The sequence below is a fragment of the Manihot esculenta genome, chromosome 15 (assembly GCF_001659605.2).
Source record: "Manihot esculenta cultivar AM560-2 chromosome 15, M.esculenta_v8, whole genome shotgun sequence".
Lineage (NCBI taxonomy): Eukaryota > Viridiplantae > Streptophyta > Magnoliopsida > Malpighiales > Euphorbiaceae > Manihot > Manihot esculenta.
Window position 1 is genome coordinate 10,049,280 of NC_035175.2, and position 18,455 is coordinate 10,067,734.

Here is an 18,455-nt window from a genome sequence, read left to right on the forward strand (position 1 = left end):
AACAGATTTTATTAATTTGTATAGAAATAGCCAGGAAATTTCTTTTCTTTTGCAGTCATGTTGTGGAAGAAATTGGTGAAACAACCCAGGCAGCCAATGTGCATTCGCCGTTCAACTGCTTTGTGGACAATATAATCAATGGGGAAATTCTGGTAGATATCATTGTTATGATGAACTTTCTGGCTGAAAAGATCATGAACTTTCACATGTCCGGTAAAGTACTGTTAATAATAAAATCTATTGTTTGAAATCCTGGTCTATCCACAATGTAATGTTTATATAGGTATGAATTTTCAAATTTGCATATATGTACAAAGCACCTAATCTGTATTTTGAGAATGATGCAATTCATCTTGAAGCAGTATCCTATGTAACTAACTAGTCAATGAACTGAAATTCTTTCTACTTGGATGCATTACAACTGCTTGCCTCTTAACTATCCATTTGCATAATCTTCTGATGCAGAATATAAATGCAACGAAAATTCCAGAATTGATCACAGCTTATGATTTCAGTCACCCATTCTTTCTCATGCGAGAACAGGAGGCTTACTGGCATTGATCTCAGCTTTTGGCTTAGAACATTCAATATTCTTCTCCTCGTGCTTGGAGATTTTCATGTTAAATCTCTCGAACATTTGCTCTACCGCTGAAATCTCCTCTTCCATATTTGCTATTTGATCCTTGCTCGACGCCTTTCTTTGCCTGAAGCTGCGGATCCGTTCAAGTCCTGCACATACGTCAACCCCAATTTCTTCGATTGTCTTTCGAATTTCTGAGTTCTCCTCTTTTGCGTTCTTGTATTTCCTCTTTAAATATCGATAACTATCAAGGGACTTTAAGAGTTGCTCCGAAAGTGTCTTGTTACGATCCTGAAGAGCTGCATTCACTTGAACATCCCCTACGCTGCTTTTCTTCTCTGCGAAATTGGATCGTAGTTTTGTTAACAATGTACCGTTTTGTGCCTTCAGATCGCCGACAAGTTCCTCCATTCCGTCCAACTCATGAACTTTTCTGGCAAGCTCACCGGCCATAATTTCCTTTTCCTTTCCCAAGCTGGAGCACATAACTTCTAGGCTCTTTCTTGCGGATAAGCTTGCAGTGAGCTGTTTTCTCAACTTCTGATTATCATCGCCCGTCACCGGTTCTTGTGATTTCCTGTCTCTAGGAGTGCCACTAGGCCTAAGTTCTGTGTTGCACCGCCTGAGCTCAGCTAATCTTTTCTTGGCAGTTTGAGACTTTTGAATCCTCGATTTAACATCATCTAGGATGGTGATCATTCCAGCAATCCGTTGCGCTTTCCGGTCATCGTTAGTGCTGGCTCCGTTATGCTCTTGAATTATTTTTAGCAGCAGCTTTACGTTTGTGGCTATGCCTACACAAGTCAAGGAAAGAATCAATTTCATGAAACTCTATCTATCTAAATATATATATATATATCTCATTATTTCTTGGCCATGAACATTTTACTTTTCTTGTTCAAGAATGAGAAAGAAAGAAAGAAAGAAAGAAAGAGATACCTTCTAAACTATAATCTTCTGGCTGTATAGTTTTGACAGGAGAAGAAGGTACTAATTCAGGAGATGAGAATGCCCGAAGACAGCCTTTTTTCTCCATGAGGAAAAATGTTGAAGAACAAACTGGTGTTGGTCTAAGTTATAGGTACGCATCAACCAGTAAATTTACTTGGAAAATGGTGGGATTTAATTGATACTTATTAAAATACCATTAGAAAGATAATAAAAAATTGAATTTTTCGTGGGTGTGTAGAGAGATCGGAGGGAAAAAGGGAGATGGCTTTCAGACTCTCCCTCCTTTTTATCTCTCTAATTAGTTTGGATAATTGGGATTGGATTGGATTGGATTGGTTACGCTTCTTCTGTTTGTAATAGTGTATGGTTTTAATGGTGTCAAGTGATTTTGAGAAAAATGTTACGGTTCTTGGCTTTCTTTTGCTTCAAAACTAGGCGTAATTATTGCTCATGGAGTTTGACTTTTTCCTTGGCAATCTGTTGCTTTGACTTTCTTTCGCTAAAATGGGCATAATATCTGCCCAATTATTTCTCCAATAATTCTATCCTCTATTTAATATATAAGAGGTTAAAGTAAAAAGGAGTGGCGGTACGTGCCTCTAAATTTTATTATATAATTTTTATTATTAAGTTATTGATTATTAATGTTGAAATTATTCAATGATTTTAGTTTTGCTGATATATACTAGTGTATTTGTAGTTTATTTTATTGTATTAAAATTATAAGATTATTTTAATTACAGAAATTATAAAGCGTCACAATTGTGAGGTGTGAATATGTATTTAGTGAAAAAAAAATAGAAGAGCATCTTAAGCATCAAATGAATGGCATGGCACATGAGGATATGAATCCGGCGGTATAAACGGCCCTGAAAGAGGGGGCACTCCATTACCATATGTTGGTTCATCGGCGGAAGTAGTATTAGTAGCTCAGCTGCAACTTGGAACTGGAAGCTGGATTACACTAGAAAATAACTATTTTTTATTATAAACAAAATAATAAATTTAATCGAAAATTTAATTTTTCATGTACACTTCCTTCACTGCATCTCTCCGCGAGACTGCAAAGTTAATTTGCAAGTTATCAAAAGATCCAATAATTTAATTAAATTAGCAATGCACACAAATCTAATATATATATATTAATAAGAAAAGCAGAGGAGAAGGAAGAAGTGCCCCGAGAGAGAAGAAGAAATGCGAGGGCGAAAGAAGGGAAAGCGGCATTAGCAAACGTTCGAAGAGGAAGATTTTTTCGGCGAGTATTTTATTCTGTGTTATTTTGTTGGTTTTTGTTTAGGTTTATTTTTCAAACCTTTCTCAACTTATTTAGGTAGGGAAAGGTTTTTCTGATTTTATTGTTATGACTTCGGTACTGTATCGTTTCTCAACGTTGTTCTGGCCTTAAAACTTTTATTTTTATTTTTTATTTTATTTTTTTTCCGATCGATGATCTTTTTGAGAGGAATTATTTTTTGATAATTAAATGATGAAATTTATATGTTATTTTTATTTATTTGATCGACGTTCATGGGACTAGATAGGGATCGGTGATAATTAACATTAAAATTTTTTATGTTTGATTCTTAAATAACTCTCTAGCTATATAAGACTGAAAATATTAAGAGCTATTCTATTATTTAAAAATTCTGATTGGCTAGACATGCAACGGTTCAAAAAAATTCTATTCCTTGTTGCATGGTTATTTTTAATGATTCTCTTCTCGTTTCGGTTGAATTATTATTTATAATTTTTATTTAATTTGGTGCTTTCTCTCTGAATTTTTTATCCAGGGGCAGAGTTTGTTTCGTCGTGTCAGATGGATGAACGAATGCAAGGAACGATGACTTCGCTGATCCTTGCAGAGACATGGAAGATGGATGTGATTGGTGGATGGATATCTCTTGTTACTCTTTTTGAGCTAGGTGGGTTAGGTTGGCTTTTTCTTTTTGAGCTAAACTTTCTAAATGAGTTTGTATCTCTTATAAATGGGTTCATGTCTTGTTTGTATTTTAGTTTAGTCCGGTTGAATCTTGAAAAATACAATGAATCCTCATTTAGTGTGTATATATATATATGTAAAAGCAATAATAATTTTAACACTAAAAATGCGCCCTTATTTAATATAATATAATAATTAAAAATATAATTAAAATAATAATTTTTATTTTGTATAACTTATATTACTGAATTATTTTTAAAATTAAAAATCATTTTTTTATTTTATATATTAATTAAAAGTATATAAATTAGTTAATAAAAAATAAGAATGATTTATAATTTGAGTCAAATAGAAAAAAAAAAAAGAGTTAAGCTTATCTTTATGTGGCGAAGTTTTATTAATATCTTGAATTTAAATTTTATCTAAATTTAAAAAATATTTAATATTATTAGTAAAAACCTTTCTTTTATTTTTTTAAATATATAAATCTTCTTTTATTTTTAATATAATATAATAAAAAGAATTAATTACTAAATTTTTAAAAAATTTACTAATTTATTATTATTTCAAAATCACTTAATTAAATTATTTTAATATATTATAAAATTAAATTCTTATAATTTTTCTGTCAAAACATATTTAAATTTGGTTAAAATAATTAATAGTATAAATATTTAAAATTAAAAGAATTAAAATATAAAAAATAAATAATATAAATAATTAAAAATAATTAATAATTTTTTAATAAATAATTAAATAATTAAATTTTATAAAATGTAGAAACGTTTTAATTTAATAATTTTTTAAGTAGAAGTAAAGTAATTAACTTCATAAAAGTTAAAAGCTTGACAGTTATTTATCATGTACAGCTCAACTTATTTTTCAGATTTATATTTTGAAAAATAATTAAAATTTTATGAAATGATGCTCGTCCTACGCACGACTAAGGCACGTGCAAATACGCGAGTGGTCCTACTCCTCCTTCCAACAGCACACATGCGTCCAATATGCAATTTACTGTGAAAAGTTCCATGTCATACTAGAGTTCACGACCACAGTTTAATCCCACGTCACATCGCAACTCCACAATTTATCTACGTGGCACAATGATATTTTCCCTTTATGATATACTCCATGAACACACACGCAGTGAATTATATGCTCCACTGTCTATTGCGTCCTCCGCCTTCTTCACCCCAACAAAACAGAACCCTACTTCAGGGAATCTGTTCTGCAACTGCACCTAAGAGCAGCAGTGAACTGGACTGTCTCTTACGCGCCGCCTCTGATCTGGCCATGTCATCGCGCGGTGGGTCCCATCTGGGCTCTTATACCTTCCTTCCAAATCCGATCCTCTAGTGTCTTGATCGCCGAACACCAGCAAAAACATGGCCCACAACTCCAAGGAAGAGCCCAAGACCGCCCCTCAATCTGATCGATGGTACAATCTAACCCTAGGTCCTTCCTTTAAAGAAGACGCCTCCAATAATAAGTACTGCACTCTGCGATGTAAGTGTTTGTCTTGTCTTTCTCTGTTTGGTTCTTGAGAAAATGCAGGAAAAAGATTTTGATTGTGGTGTGTGATATCGGCCTTTTTTTATTACAGATGAATTTAAGCCGGCTTCTATTGATAAGACTAAGCCTGGATCACTGCATAAGAATAAGGAGAATAGGGTATCTGTGGAGTTTCAGAACATTCAACAGGGAAAGCCTAAAGTCGCATTTGAAGGTAGCAGCGAGGATTACAAAGAAAACGATGCAGTTTTGTTTTTTGACGGCGAGACGTTCCGGTTGGAGCGGCTTCATCGGGCCGTGAAGCAGCTCCGCCTCCTTCGACAACCCGGTGAATCTGCTGCTGCTCAATCGGGACCCGTCATTGAGCCTCGGTTATCTCCAGTTGGGAAGGGTGTGAAACCAATGAATGTGGGGAAAACCACAGCTTTTCCTCCTGTGCCGGTAAGTTCTGGATTTCTACTTATTTGTTGTATTTTGGTGTTGGTATACAATTGAACAAGTTACAGGTAGTTCATTGGATTTGGCTGATACCCATGTCTAAGAAACAGAAAATTGGTAATCAAATATTTATGGTCTCACGGTGGCATGAGATTAACCTTTGGATGCCTTTTTGAAGAGGTGGGGAAAAAAGTTTGAAAACGGAGAAAACAATATGTTTTTGTAGTTTGGGTCATTCATATCTGACATGATAGATTGCAAGAATCAACAAGGTTCTTTTGCAATATTGCAAGAAATCAACAAGGTTACTTGGGTTGCTTGCAAAATGGAGAAAATGTAGTAACTTTATGTTCCCTTAAGCTTAGGTCTTTGACATCAAAATGCAGCTGTATAGAAATTGTGGTTTCAGATTTTTCTTATTCAGCATGTCCACCATTTGGCCTTTCTTTAGGCTTTTGCATCAAACATGTAGAAACCTTAATCACTCTGAGGCCTGAGGCATCCAGAATGAAGCTTACATTTCCATAAAATTTTTATTTAGTGAACCAAAGGACAGAAGGAGCAAGAAACAGCATTAAACTCCTCAGCTAAATACTACACTGTTTGCAATTGAGGCATCGCGGTTTAGAATAAAATGAGGTCATCCGATCAATAAAACTCAAAATTGTTGCCACCTATTGGAAATATTAAATATGGTGTATCTGATAGCCACGAGACTGATACAATGATATATTTGTATCTGTATTTCAGTGGGGCAATGGTTTCCCCATTCTGCATTGAACCGTCATGCTATACTTAAGCACCAATCTGTAGGTGCTTGTGGATTTTATGTTAATTTTGGGTATTAATAGTTTCCTTGAATAAATAAAAGTCCTAAGTTGTTCAATGATTTATAATCACCTCAACTGATTGATTTATCAATTGTCAGTACTTCACCACAAGTGTTAGTTTCTTCTCCAAATCAAGCAAGCCTTTTATGTCCTTGCTTTTATTTTTTGCTCAGATGTTCTGAAGTGATTATCTGAATCTCTGAATTATGTTCTATCCTTCTTCAAGTTTTATGATTTTGTTTGCTACTGTTTCAGGTTGAGGTGGAACGTATTGATGTTGGTGAACCACAATTTCCAGGTATGCCCATGTGTTGGGGCTTAAATATATTTATTCCCCAATTTGTCATCAATTAAGTTTTCACTTGAAAACAACAAAATTAAACTTCCTGTTACAAATGGAATGGTTTAAGTGATTTCAGAAGTAAGAGTTCTATTCCTGCCGGCCATGGAACATTCCTAAATTTCTTCTGAATTATCTTACATGCTAATTGTGGCTTCTTATGTATAATTGTTGTGTGCTTTGAATTAATGTCAAAATTCTTAATTTGTTGCATTAATAACTATATGCAGTCTTGTCTGCATTGTAAAATTGGTATGCAGCCATCTAGAATCAAAATAACCAAAATTTGTTGATTCTACAGACTGAACCAAAGCTGACTTTGAATAGGAAACCGAACTGTACTGTTTCGGTTCGCATTGAATCAGTTGGTTCAAGTGAGCTTATCAAGTCAAAAGCTTAGCAACATGAAAACCCAGAGTAACATAAAAATATTCAAATCAAATAGACGTCAATCACAAATATTGCAACAAAAAAAAAATGAAGATCTCAATTTGCTCGACCAAAATGCAAAATTTGCAGGAAGCTCATCAACAATAAGTCAATCTCGCAAAGAACTAATTCAAGAACTTTGGGATTTTTGGATTTGGATTAGGTTAAATCTACTGTTCACCCTTCAATTAACACTAATGGCAGCAGCACACAAAGAAATTGAAACCAATTGGTGGTATACTCATAAGAAGTTCAATGAAAACCAAACAATTGATGTGCAATGGCTTCTGGGTGTGCATGTGTGACAACATCGGCAGCTGGGTGGGGGATGGGGATATGATACATGAGATGGAGAACCAAACAGGCATCACTTATTGGAGAAGCTACATGAGAACCAAAACAGCTTTATTCTTTGGGAAGATACAAGAGATGTTGAATGGGGAAGTGTCAAGTGTGAGAGCTGACAGCGGGCAGCAGCTAGGTGGTGACGCTGTTCAGCAGCTGCGTTGGTGGGCTGGTGGTGGCTTGAGAAGCTGCCAAGAGGAGATGAGAAGAAAGGAAAGTGAGAGAGTGAGATTCTGAGAGGAGTGTTGCAACTGGGGACTTGATTGATCCACTTTGTATATAAAACTGTTTGTGTAGTAGAGATATTCAAAACACAAATGGTGAGCTTTGGTATGGTTTTCCCTTGCTAGCCATCTCGGTTTCTGCTCATAATTATATACCTTACTTGAGCAATATTTGCTCTCTCTCTCTCTCTCTCTCTCTCTCTCTCTCTCTCCCTCTCTCTCTCTCTCTCTCTCATTGATATCTGTAACATATTTGGATGCTTAATTTTAAGCTATGTAGGATATCTATGACCCTTCTACGTGTAGTCTGCTTTTCAAGGTCAGACTTTCTGCATTACATTGTCCTGCACTGCTCCCCTCTTCAATGTCCCAATAACTTAATCTGACAAGCAGAGATATGGCGTCTAGTGAGGATATCTTCTGATTATTTTTATATTTACTGCTAATTGTCAAATGCATGGGTAATAATTAAGATTGTAGCTTGGTGTAATATGTTAAAACTTCCATGTTGCAGTACATTTTCATGTGCGATAATACTCCTGTTGAATAATAGGTACAAAAGTTGCAAGCAAGGGGATTCCTGGGCAATTTGATCCACCAAATATATCCACTTTGTCTCCGAGTCCCAAGAATGATGAAGCTGAAGATCATCAAGATATAGATATTGAAGACATATTTGGCTCTAGTTCACCTTTTGATAATGCAGCCGAACAAAAAGGCGATGCTGGATGTGATATCAATGCACGACATCAAAATGATACTGATGATGAGATTGCTGATGTGGATGATAGTGGTGATGAGGTAGATAAGGGGCGCAATGCTGCAGAAGCCCTTAGAGCCCAGGTCAATGCAGAGGAGCGGGGTGAGCAGACTTCAAGTTCTAGCAGCAGCAGTGGTAGTGGAAGCAGTGGAAGTGGAAGTGGTAGTGGGAGCAGCAGTAGCAGTGACAGTGAAGGCAGTGATGAAGATTCCGTTAACTCTATTTGAGTGTTTGAACAACTCTGAGAAAGAGTAACAAAATTGGTATCTAGAAGATTTTCCTCTCTTACAGAAGAAGCCATCCTTTTTTTAGGGGGAGGGCTTTTTGCCTATAAACACATTATCGTTTGCAAATAATTTAGCCATGTTGGATGTCAAACATCAGAAGATGTCTTGTATTGTTTTAATACGAAGAGCACAGTATGAGACTGCCTCTGGATGAGAAAAGAAATTTTCCAGAGTGATTTTGGTGTTTTCTGGTAGAAGATGGAAGGGTTGTGTGCCAAATGGTATGGAATGGGGGAGAGGTATATGGACAATATTGGTTATAATTTTGTGTTTGAAAATTTATTTTCTTGGCTCAAGAAAGTGTTTGGTCTTTTATTTTTTATTCAGCTCTCATCAACTGCTATATTGGCAAACTGTCTGTATTCAGTTGAATATATATATGCTCATCCAGCTTATCAACAGCCATGTGGGATCTTTCTTAAATAAGTAAATAAAAGCCATATCGGATTTGATATTTTGCTTGGACACTTTTCAGATGTATTTGGGCTGTGTGTTCTTTTTCTGAATACAAGCTTATTTTGGCTAAATAGTACAGAGTATATTATAAATGGAACACAAAATTTATTGTTTTAACTGGGCTCTATTCTGGTGAAAAAAAAAAAAAAGAAGAAAGGAACAAACTAAGCTCTATTTACTTGACATATTTGAAAATTACTAACATATCTATTTTGATGCTTAAAATATATGTTAATATTCATTTAATTTTTTATTTTATTTTTTAAAAAAATCTTAACAAATATTTCAACTATTAAATACATAAATCTCCGATTTAAAAATAGGTTAAATAAACCCATTCAAATTTTAAAAGGAAATCAAATAAACTTTTACTTTTAATTCATATGTATATATTCTAAATCATTATTTTATATGTAATATTTTATAGAAATACCTTATTATTTATTGTCTACTCACCTCTAAATAAAATAATTAATATCATGTCTTTAGATTATAAGAATATTAATAATATAATGAATTTATCGAGAAGCATTTTGAAATATTAAACGAAAAAAATAACTAATTCATTTGCTTTAAAATGCATCAAATAGCTTATGAAAATTTCATGTACCACAAGATTTTTGTTTATAGCTTTAGTTGGAAGTGAATTTGAAGTAAGTTATAGTATAGTATCTTTTTCATTTGCCAAGCCAGTTGATGCTATGAATCTAATAATGAGAATTATTATTTAGTATCTATAATTTAATAAATTAAATATTATTAATTATAAAAATTAAATAGTTACTATATTAAAATTATGAAAATCAAATGGTTATTATTTTAAAATTATAAAAATTAAATAATTATATTTTTAAAATTAAAGGGATGAAATAATTATATTTTAAAATCATAAAAATTGATAATAAAGACATTTTAATTATTTTATATTTATCAACTTAAATAGATATAAAAATTAAATAATTAAGGATTGGTTTAAATATTTAATTTTTTTAAAAAAAATAAATAATTTAATAATTTTTAAAACTAGAGATCAAACGGTGAATTTTACTATTATTTTAGGAGGGATAACTGTTACAAACACTAAAATTACATTGCCGAATAAAGGTTTAAATGAGAGGAGCATTACCCCCGGTTCCACCAGATGCCCATCGACCATCAGGACCACTCGGATAAACCCAAACCACCGCCAATATGGAAATAGGATCACCCCTTCTCCCACTTTCTCAACTGGCGCGTATCCTCTACCTCTACAATCAAATGGACAGTCGTGTGCCCATATGATTGGGCGAATGTTTCCTCCATGTGGCGTGTGTGCACGCCCCATGTGTAAAATACCCATCTACATCTCGCAATATAACAAATCTTAACCGGAAAACCCTAACCCTAGGGTGGTAAACTTTAGCATCTGTAGAGAAAAGGAGGGACTGATTTAGATATTCTTGAGCAAAGTACAGTGAGAGCGACACAGAGATATAAAATTGAAAAAGAGAAGAAGCAAAATTTGACCGTTTCTGATCCAGTTCCTGCTGTTCTAGCTAACAACCCAAGCTCCACACCGGACTCGCAAACCTCAAGATCCCGGTGCACCATTTTCTCTTTTCCTTCCCTAACCCCAAATTTAACGCGAAAATCTTCATTTTACAGATTTCCATTTCTTCGTTTAACCTTAAAAATCTGAAATTTACCCCAAAAAACTTCAAATTGATGATCCATTTCTTCCCCATTTCCCGTCGGAATTCAAAAGAAGTCGTCATTACATGTATCCTGATTTCTTCGCGAAATATCAAGTTTAGCTGAAATTTTTGAACTTGATCTGATTTCATACCGACGTATGCTCCATTATCAAGTTGATCGCCAACAATGGGAACAAAAACGAGAGGCCGATTAGACACTAGTGTTGGTATTATGGGAGCAGAGAAAAGATGGCTTTTCACACTCTTCTCTGCAGCATTTCTCTCTCTCTTGTTTCTCTTATTCTACTCAATTTCTGCTTTCAGCTCCACAAAACCCTTCCCTTCTGCAGTACATTATGGCACCCATTACCCTCCCGCTTTCGCTTACTATATATCGGGTGGTCGAGGTGATGGTAATCGAATCTTCCGGCTATTGCTGGCGGTCTATCACCCAAGGAACCATTATTTGTTGCATTTAAATGCTGATGCATCTGATAAGGAGAGAGTTAGGCTTCTCGGGGCAATAAATGCAGTGCCAGCAATCAGGTCTTTCGCAAATGTCGACGTTGTAGGGAAGCCTAATCGGCTGTCGAATTTGGGTTCCTCTTATGCGGCGGCCACGTTGCGTGCTGCCGCCATTTTGTTGAGGATGCACTCAGGGTGGAACTGGTTTGTTGCATTGAGTGCATCGGATTATCCCTTGTTGACTCAGGATGGTATGTTGATTTGGGATTTCTATATTTCTGATTTTCCTGTGGTTTTCACATTTAATTCGTTTGATATGGGGAAGTTAATTATTAGCAATAGTTGATAGTTTGTTCTTTTTTGTTGGAGTTTGTCTATTTATTTATTTGGAGAAAATTGCATTTGTTAAGTGCAGAGTTGTCAACCGACCCTAAAATGGTAATACGTTTTTATGGTAATACGTTTTTCTTTCTTCTTCCTCTGTTATTTTATAAACATATGCTGGGGAAAAAAAAAAGAAATGGGTCCCTATTTCTTCTCAATTTTCAATAACCAAATATATTAGCCTAGATGTGTTATCTGTTCCATTTTTGCTCTGCTTGGTGTTGATTCGAGGCTGATATCCTTTGCAATTGCGATGGAAACCATATATAATGGCTTCTTTAATAATTTCTTCTTGAAATTATGTTTCACATTTTGCATCTTCTTAGCTGATTCGGCATTTGGAAATATTCTATTTTAGGTTTTCCTGGTTTCTTAAATTTGTTATTGTGGTTTGGAAATTTGGGCATTGAAAGCCTTAGGTACTAATTAGACTAGTCATTGTGCCTGTTTCTGTTTCATCTTGGATGACTTTGCTAGAGTAAAAAATGCTTGGAAAAGTTTACTAGGCTAGTTTGTTGCTCCATATATACTTTTAGACTAGTTTCAGAATCAACACAGTACCCCGACTATATTAGAAGATGCGCTGTAGTCTATGCTGTTATTCTGGACCACCATGGGTGATGCCATCTAATCTGTGCCTATGCTGCTGACAGGTATGAGTATCCGAAAGAAGAGTTTTATAATTGACATGGGTAGTTTTAGGTAGAGATTATCGAACTAACTCATGATTGTGTGTATTTAAACTATATGGAGTACATTGTGAATGAAATAAAAGAATCCTAATTGTATTTCTCACGGCAGTGACTTATTTAGGGGGACTAATGTGTAGGTTTCACTAAACTGCAGAAACTAAATTGTAATTACCTTAAATAATAACTTGCTCCTTTCCCATTATTATAGTCTGCACAGTTATATTTTTTTCTCATAGATTTCAACCATAAAAGGGTACAGGGTTAAGTACCTGATATTGGTTGATAGAGAACTAAATTGTCAACCCAGCCTGCTTTTTGTGTAATAGGTAAAAAGTATTATCTAAAACCTCAATTTAGCTGGAGAAAAAAAAAGGCAATCATGTTCTCTCTATAACATAAATGAATTTGTTGATGTTGAATTGATTTACCCCCCCTCTTCAGTTGGGATCCCTCAAATCCAACTTATCTTTGCTCAACTCATTTAGAGTGTTATGAATACATACAGAATATCATACTGAATTCATAATTATTAGTGGTGTGGAGATGTAATGCTCGATCAATTTATTTTTCAAGAAAAAAAGGGGAGAATATCACCTTTACAGATTTCACCTAGAGAAGGTTTGGTTGTTTGTTCTATGCAGAGGTTGTGTTATAATCTCATCAGAGTAGAGGCAAGCATTGTCCAATAAGTGTGTAGAGTTTTGCATAATAAGTACAAATTTACAACTGTATTATAGTTAGTTGCGTGCTTTATGCAGGACATATAGGCTTTATAAATTTGTTATATGGCCTCACCTCTACTAGCTCTTGGTGTATCAATATATAGTCTTTCCTTGATCTTGATCTGGATTCATAATAGGATATGCATTCTCACATATATTTTTTACCCACCATGAGGAAAACCAGGGTTTGTGTAGTGATTTGTGTGAGGTTGAATGTATTTGGTCTTCTTTCTAGTGGCTGCTTGTATGCTTTTTGTGGATGTAAAAATGGATGTTAAATTGTTGTGGATATTTCAATATTTAATTATTTATGCCTAGTGGATCTACAATAGAGTCTATCTTCCTATGAAGAAGAGCAATGGAAATTTATAGGGAGAGGAAGCAGGATCTTCATCTGGTCTCATTGATTAAGACACATGATAGGAAACCAATAAAAGTTCCTTAGTGGTTGCTAGAGAAGAAATAAGTCAATCTCAAATATATAAATATCATTAAAGACATGTTTGGGTGCTGAGGATGGGGGTTATCAGTGTATGAACAGTGAAAGGGATGCAGACAAGTTTATTATATAATTGGGTTTACACGAGGGATAAGTTTTGAGTCCATACATGTTTAACTTAGTTATGAATGAGCTAACTACTCATATTCAAGATGTCAATTGAGACAAATGCGTTGTCTTCTAGATCATTGAACAAGTGAAGTTACCTCCTTGGCAAGGCTTACAAATGCAGGAGTTCAATGACAACTACAAGTGTTCATCGTTCTCTCACCAATGAGATATAAATAATACCCAACCGAGTCCTGAAGATTGAGACCGGTTTATTTCTCCAGATTTCATTTAAGGATGTCATGGCTTAATATAGGTCATCACTTCAACCTTCTACTGATATAATCAGCATCTGAGTTCTTGCTTCACATTTGAATGATTTGGCTTTTGAGTCTTATTTTCTTCCGTGTTCTCCTTATTTTGCCAAGAAGCTTTTATGGTCCTATGCCCTGGTGGCTGTCAATTTGTTATGCTTTTTCAAGATTTATAACTCGCATCTTTATATGTGATTTCATTCCAACATGTCATTTTCCTTTATGAGATTGTTTTAACTCTGTATTTGTTCCTGTTATTGGCTTCCAGACTTGTCCCACGTATTTTCCTCTTTTGGCAGAGACCTGAATTTTATAGATCACACCAGTGATCTGGGGTGGAAAGAGTAGGCAACCCCTTCTTGGTAAACTTTGTTGTACTTAAAGTTGTGTGAAGTAAAAGTAATTCTGAACTTTATTGGCCTAACTTAATGCAGATCTCAGAGGTTCCAGCCTATTGTTGTTGACCCTGCAATTTACCTAGCAAGGAGGACGCAGATTTTTAGGGCTACAGAGAAGCGGCCAACGCCTGATGCTTTCAAAGTATTCACAGGCAAAGTCTATTCTTAATAGTATGCGGTTTATGCAATGTTAAAAACTGAAAATAGCTGTCGGTTTCATTACTTGTAAAATTCTGTGTGATAACAGTTATTTCTCCAATTGCAGGCTCCCCATGGGTAATCTTGAGCAGATCGTTCCTTGAATTTTGCATTCTTGGTTGGGATAACCTTCCAAGAACTGTTCTCATGTACTTCAATAATGTGATATTACCTGAAGAGGGCTATTTCCACTCTGTCATTTGCAATGCACCGGAGTTTAAGAACACTACTGTGAACAGCGATCTAAGATATATGGTCTGGGACAATCCTCCAAAGATGGAACCTCAGTTTTTGAATGTTTCGGATTATGATCAAATGGTTCAAAGTGGAGCCGCTTTTGCAAGACAATTCAAGAGGAATGATCCAGTACTAGAAATGGTTGATGAGAAAATCCTAAAGCGTGGTCATAACCAAGCTGCTCCAGGTGCCTGGTGCACTGGCCGGAGGAGCTGGTGGATTGATCCTTGCTCCCAGTGGGGTGATGTCAATGTTGTTAACCCTGGGCCTCAGGCGAAAAAAATTGAAGAGAGTATCAAAAACCTTCTGGATCAGATGAATCAGTGCAAATGAAAGTGCATGATAGAGGCCCATTGTCTGCGGCAAGATGCAAAAATTTTTTGCATCTGAAATTTGATGACGAGTTCAAAGGATGACCATTGCCAGAGAAATGATTATTTTGGGTCGTTTAGGTCCACTTTTTGGGAGGGAGAGGATAGATGTTTCAGGATTGGCAGAGTTGAAGGAACCGAATTAGTTCTCTCGGGGGGTTTTAGATTGTATCTTGTGCCGCGGATAGTTTCAGTCAAACGAGAGGATCTACTTGTTTGTGCTGCCATGGAATTCTGTTGTATGTTAAAAGTTGTGTTTCACTCATTTAACTTTATTATTCATTTAATTCTAATTTTGTGCTCAGATGTGATTGAATAGAGAAACTCTCAAACATTTTGCGATGTCAGATGTATCAATATCAACGGTGACTTATTATTTCAATTAATTATTTCTTTGAATAGAAAAAAAAAATATAAACATTTACTCAAAATCTCACTTCTCATATTCTGATTCCGTTGTAGGAGAGATGACTATGTTATACTTATCAGAGCACAAGAGCCTAGAGACATAAAACAATTAGTCTATTTCAGGGTTAGACCTTTGTAGAATCAAACCACCCAAATCAATCCAGAATAAACTGGTAATCGATGTCCAGCCATTGTTACGTGTTACCAAGCCAATTCAGGTCTACACACGTTATGGTCACGGATCCAAGGCTAAACGGCCCAGTCAACCACGGATTGAGCTGTTGAATTAGTCATATTTAATTTATTAATTTCTGTTTCAGTTATTTCCCATATTTCCTGCTTTGTAGGAGGTTGATCCTCCATTTCCCTTTTCATGCTTAGTTGGGGAGAGTATTTCTCCACTTAGAAGTAGTTACCTTTGATGTAGGAAGTAGCAGTTACACTTCCTGTATTTAAACGAATAATCATCAATGAATGGATACGTCCAAAATCAAACAAAGTCTTGAGTACTTTAACTCAGAGGTAAGGCTCCCTCTTTGAGCCAAGTCTGTTAATGACCCGTGGTCAAAAGAAGAAAAAAACCGCATCTGATTCCCAAACACCCAGCCTAAACACTCCAAATCCTAACTTTCCCTCAACCCACAGACCCATAACACGATCTTACAATAGGGACCCTAACATACTGGTATCAGAGCCTAACGTTATGGGTGACTCTGTTCAAGAACAACTCTCTAAACTTTTTGACATCGTGTTGGCTGAGCAACAAGCTAACAAAGAACGTGCTGCACAAATGGCACAAATGCATTCCAAGATGGATTCTATATCCACCGAACTTGAAGCGGCCAAGCAGGCTCGACAATCAAGCAGTATCGAAAGTCAGGCCAAATCACGAAACGATAAGCAGACTTCTGGAACTTCGAATTCTGACACATCCGATGGAAGTTCGATGGTTCCGAAATTTACTAAACTCAATTTCCCTCGCTATGATGGTACAGAAGACCCCTTGGGGTGGATTAGTCGTTGCAGGCATTTCTTTCGTCATCAACATACGCCTGAAGAAGAGAAAGTAGATATGGCGTCTTACCATTTAGATGGAATTGCTCAAGTCTGGCTCTTACAATTCACTGATGAATTCCCTGATCCTACTTGGGCCAAATTCGAGGAACAGTGTCATCTGCGATTTGGGCCTTCGGTTCGAAGCAACAAGTTGGGCGAGTTATCAAAGCTTCGGCAGTTGGGTTCTGTCACTGACTACCAAAATCGTTTTGAGGCTTTGGTTTCAAGAGCTGGTGCCCTCACGCAAAAACAGAAGGTTGATATTTATATCAGCGGCTTGCAAGAAGCTATTGGTGTCGAAGTTGAACTCCACCACCCACCTGATTTAGCGACAGCGATGAGCATGTCAAGGCTGTACGAACGGAAACTCTTTTCACGTACTTCAAATATGCGCGAAACTCGTCGCAATTTTTTTCCCTCTGATGTCCGTGGCAATCGTGTGGTAAAAAAACTAACCCGCGATGAGATGGAGGAGCGACGGCAAAAGGGCTTGTGTTTCAACTGTGATGAGCAATTCGTGCGGGGTCACCAATGTAAGAAGCTGTTCTGGATTGACTTAGAAGAACCAGCAGAGAGCGGGGTTGATGGTTCTACCTCCGATCTTGATCAGCCGGAGATTTCTTTGAATGCCATCACAGGTACCCCGAACCCTCAATCCATGCGGTTGATGGGAAATTGGCAGGGGGGACACATCCTGATCTTAGTCGATTCCGGTAGCACGCACAGCTTTGTTTCTGCTGCTAAGGTGGCCGAATTGGGAGCGGAGGTAAATAAACAAGATGGGTTGAAAGTTAATGTGGCTAATGGGGATCGATTGTGTAGTCCAGGTATTTGTAAGGGAACTCCTATTCTATTAGAGTCCCACTCTTTTTCGGTTGACTTATTTGTCCTTCCACTGACTGGATTTGATGTCGTATTGGGAGTAAACTGGCTACGCACTCTAGGTCCTATCCTATGGGATTTTGGGGTCATGAAAATGTGTTTTATTCAGCAGGGGTCCTTAGTCGAATTAAAGGGGCTGGGTTCCACTTGTTCTTCCAGCCATTCGGATCTTTACAACCTATTGTGTTCTTCTTCAGACGACCAGCTGCATAAATTACTGACCGAATTTAACTCTGTGTTCGACCCACCTACTGGATTACCTCCCAGCAGAGCTTGTGATCATAGAATTCCACTGGAGCCAGGAACCAAACCGGTGGTAGTCCGTCCATACAGGTATCCACATGGGCAGAAGGATGAAATTGAGAGACAGTGTTCGGCCATGCTACAACAAGGTATTATTAGACCCAGCCGCTCTCCTTTTTCCTCTCCGGTAATTTTAGTTCCCAAAGCAGATGGGTCTTGGCGTTTATGCGTCGATTATCGGGAATTAAATGCCAAAACCATCAAAGACAAGTTCCCTATTCCGGTGATTGAAGAGTTATTGGAGGAGCTGGGTGGCGCTCGCTTCTTTACTAAACTTGACTTATTATCAGGATATTTCCAAGTCGCCATGCACCCTCCAGACATTGAGAAAACTGCGTTCCGAACACATCATGGCCATTTTGAATTTCTGGTGATGCCATTCGGTTTATCAAATGCACCCTCCACCTTTCAAGCCTTGATGAATGAGGTATTCCAGCCTTTTTTACGCAAATTTGTTCTTGTGTTCTTTGATGACATTCTCATCTTCAGTAATTCATGGGCTGAGCACCTTCATCACCTACGTTTAATCTTTAATTTGCTGGTGGAGCATAAGCTGTTTCTCAAACGCAGCAAATGTGTCTTCGGACAGGGTCAAATTTCATACTTGGGCCATATAATTTCTCACAAAGGAGTCCAGGTGGATCAGTCCAAAATTTCAGCAGTTCTTGACTGGCCCAAGCCCACCACAGTGACTGGTTAAGGGGATTCCTA

At 36.5% G+C, this 18,455-nt stretch overlaps 4 protein-coding genes across 4 annotated transcripts; 3 read left to right on the forward strand and 1 right to left on the reverse strand.

Moving 5' to 3' along the window:
• Window positions 1–221: 221 nt before the first annotated feature.
• Window positions 222–1,861, reverse strand: LOC110600827. The gene is made up of 2 exons (XM_021737719.2): window positions 1,520–1,861; window positions 222–1,374 (listed from the first exon to the last, which is right to left on the reverse strand). The coding sequence occupies exons 1-2, from the start codon at window positions 1,614–1,616 to the stop codon at window positions 530–532; spliced, it is 942 nt and encodes a 313-aa protein (XP_021593411.1). The 5' UTR covers window positions 1,617–1,861; the 3' UTR covers window positions 222–529.
• A 2,759-nt stretch (window positions 1,862–4,620) lies between these two features.
• Window positions 4,621–9,105, forward strand: LOC110601963 (ELL-associated factor 1). Its single transcript, XM_021739380.2, has 4 exons — window positions 4,621–4,979; window positions 5,077–5,426; window positions 6,509–6,551; window positions 8,145–9,105. Exons 1-4 carry the CDS (start codon window positions 4,859–4,861, stop codon window positions 8,576–8,578), a joined length of 948 nt encoding a protein of 315 aa, XP_021595072.1. The 5' UTR covers window positions 4,621–4,858; the 3' UTR covers window positions 8,579–9,105.
• Window positions 9,106–10,456: 1,351 nt separating this feature from the next.
• LOC110602319 (beta-glucuronosyltransferase GlcAT14A) lies at window positions 10,457–15,477 on the forward strand. The gene is made up of 4 exons (XM_021739808.2): window positions 10,457–11,483; window positions 14,160–14,235; window positions 14,326–14,441; window positions 14,555–15,477. Exons 1-4 carry the CDS (start codon window positions 10,955–10,957, stop codon window positions 15,055–15,057), a joined length of 1,224 nt encoding a protein of 407 aa, XP_021595500.1. The 5' UTR covers window positions 10,457–10,954; the 3' UTR covers window positions 15,058–15,477.
• Window positions 15,478–15,701: 224 nt separating this feature from the next.
• Window positions 15,702–18,444, forward strand: LOC122721946 (uncharacterized protein K02A2.6-like). The gene has a single exon (XM_043951360.1). It carries the CDS (start codon window positions 16,057–16,059, stop codon window positions 18,442–18,444), a length of 2,388 nt encoding a protein of 795 aa, XP_043807295.1. The 5' UTR covers window positions 15,702–16,056.
• Window positions 18,445–18,455: the final 11 nt, after the last annotated feature.

Coding starts and splice junctions, on each gene's coding strand:
- LOC122721946 (XM_043951360.1), top strand. CDS start 16,057: ATGACCCGTGGTCAAAAGAAGAAAAAAACCGCATCTGATTCCCAAACA.
- LOC110602319 (XM_021739808.2), top strand. CDS start 10,955: ATGGGAACAAAAACGAGAGGCCGATTAGACACTAGTGTTGGTATTATG. Junction 14,236..14,325: donor AGTGATCTGGGGTGGAAAGA/GTAGGCAACCCC, acceptor AACTTAATGCAG/ATCTCAGAGGTTCCAGCCTA. Junction 14,442..14,554: donor TGCTTTCAAAGTATTCACAG/GCAAAGTCTATT, acceptor CTCCAATTGCAG/GCTCCCCATGGGTAATCTTG.
- LOC110601963 (XM_021739380.2), top strand. CDS start 4,859: ATGGCCCACAACTCCAAGGAAGAGCCCAAGACCGCCCCTCAATCTGAT. Junction 5,427..6,508: donor CAGCTTTTCCTCCTGTGCCG/GTAAGTTCTGGA, acceptor CTACTGTTTCAG/GTTGAGGTGGAACGTATTGA. Junction 6,552..8,144: donor TGGTGAACCACAATTTCCAG/GTATGCCCATGT, acceptor GTTGAATAATAG/GTACAAAAGTTGCAAGCAAG.
- LOC110600827 (XM_021737719.2), bottom strand. CDS start 1,616: ATGGAGAAAAAAGGCTGTCTTCGGGCATTCTCATCTCCTGAATTAGTA. Junction 1,375..1,519: donor AGAAGATTATAGTTTAGAAG/GTATCTCTTTCT, acceptor TGACTTGTGTAG/GCATAGCCACAAACGTAAAG.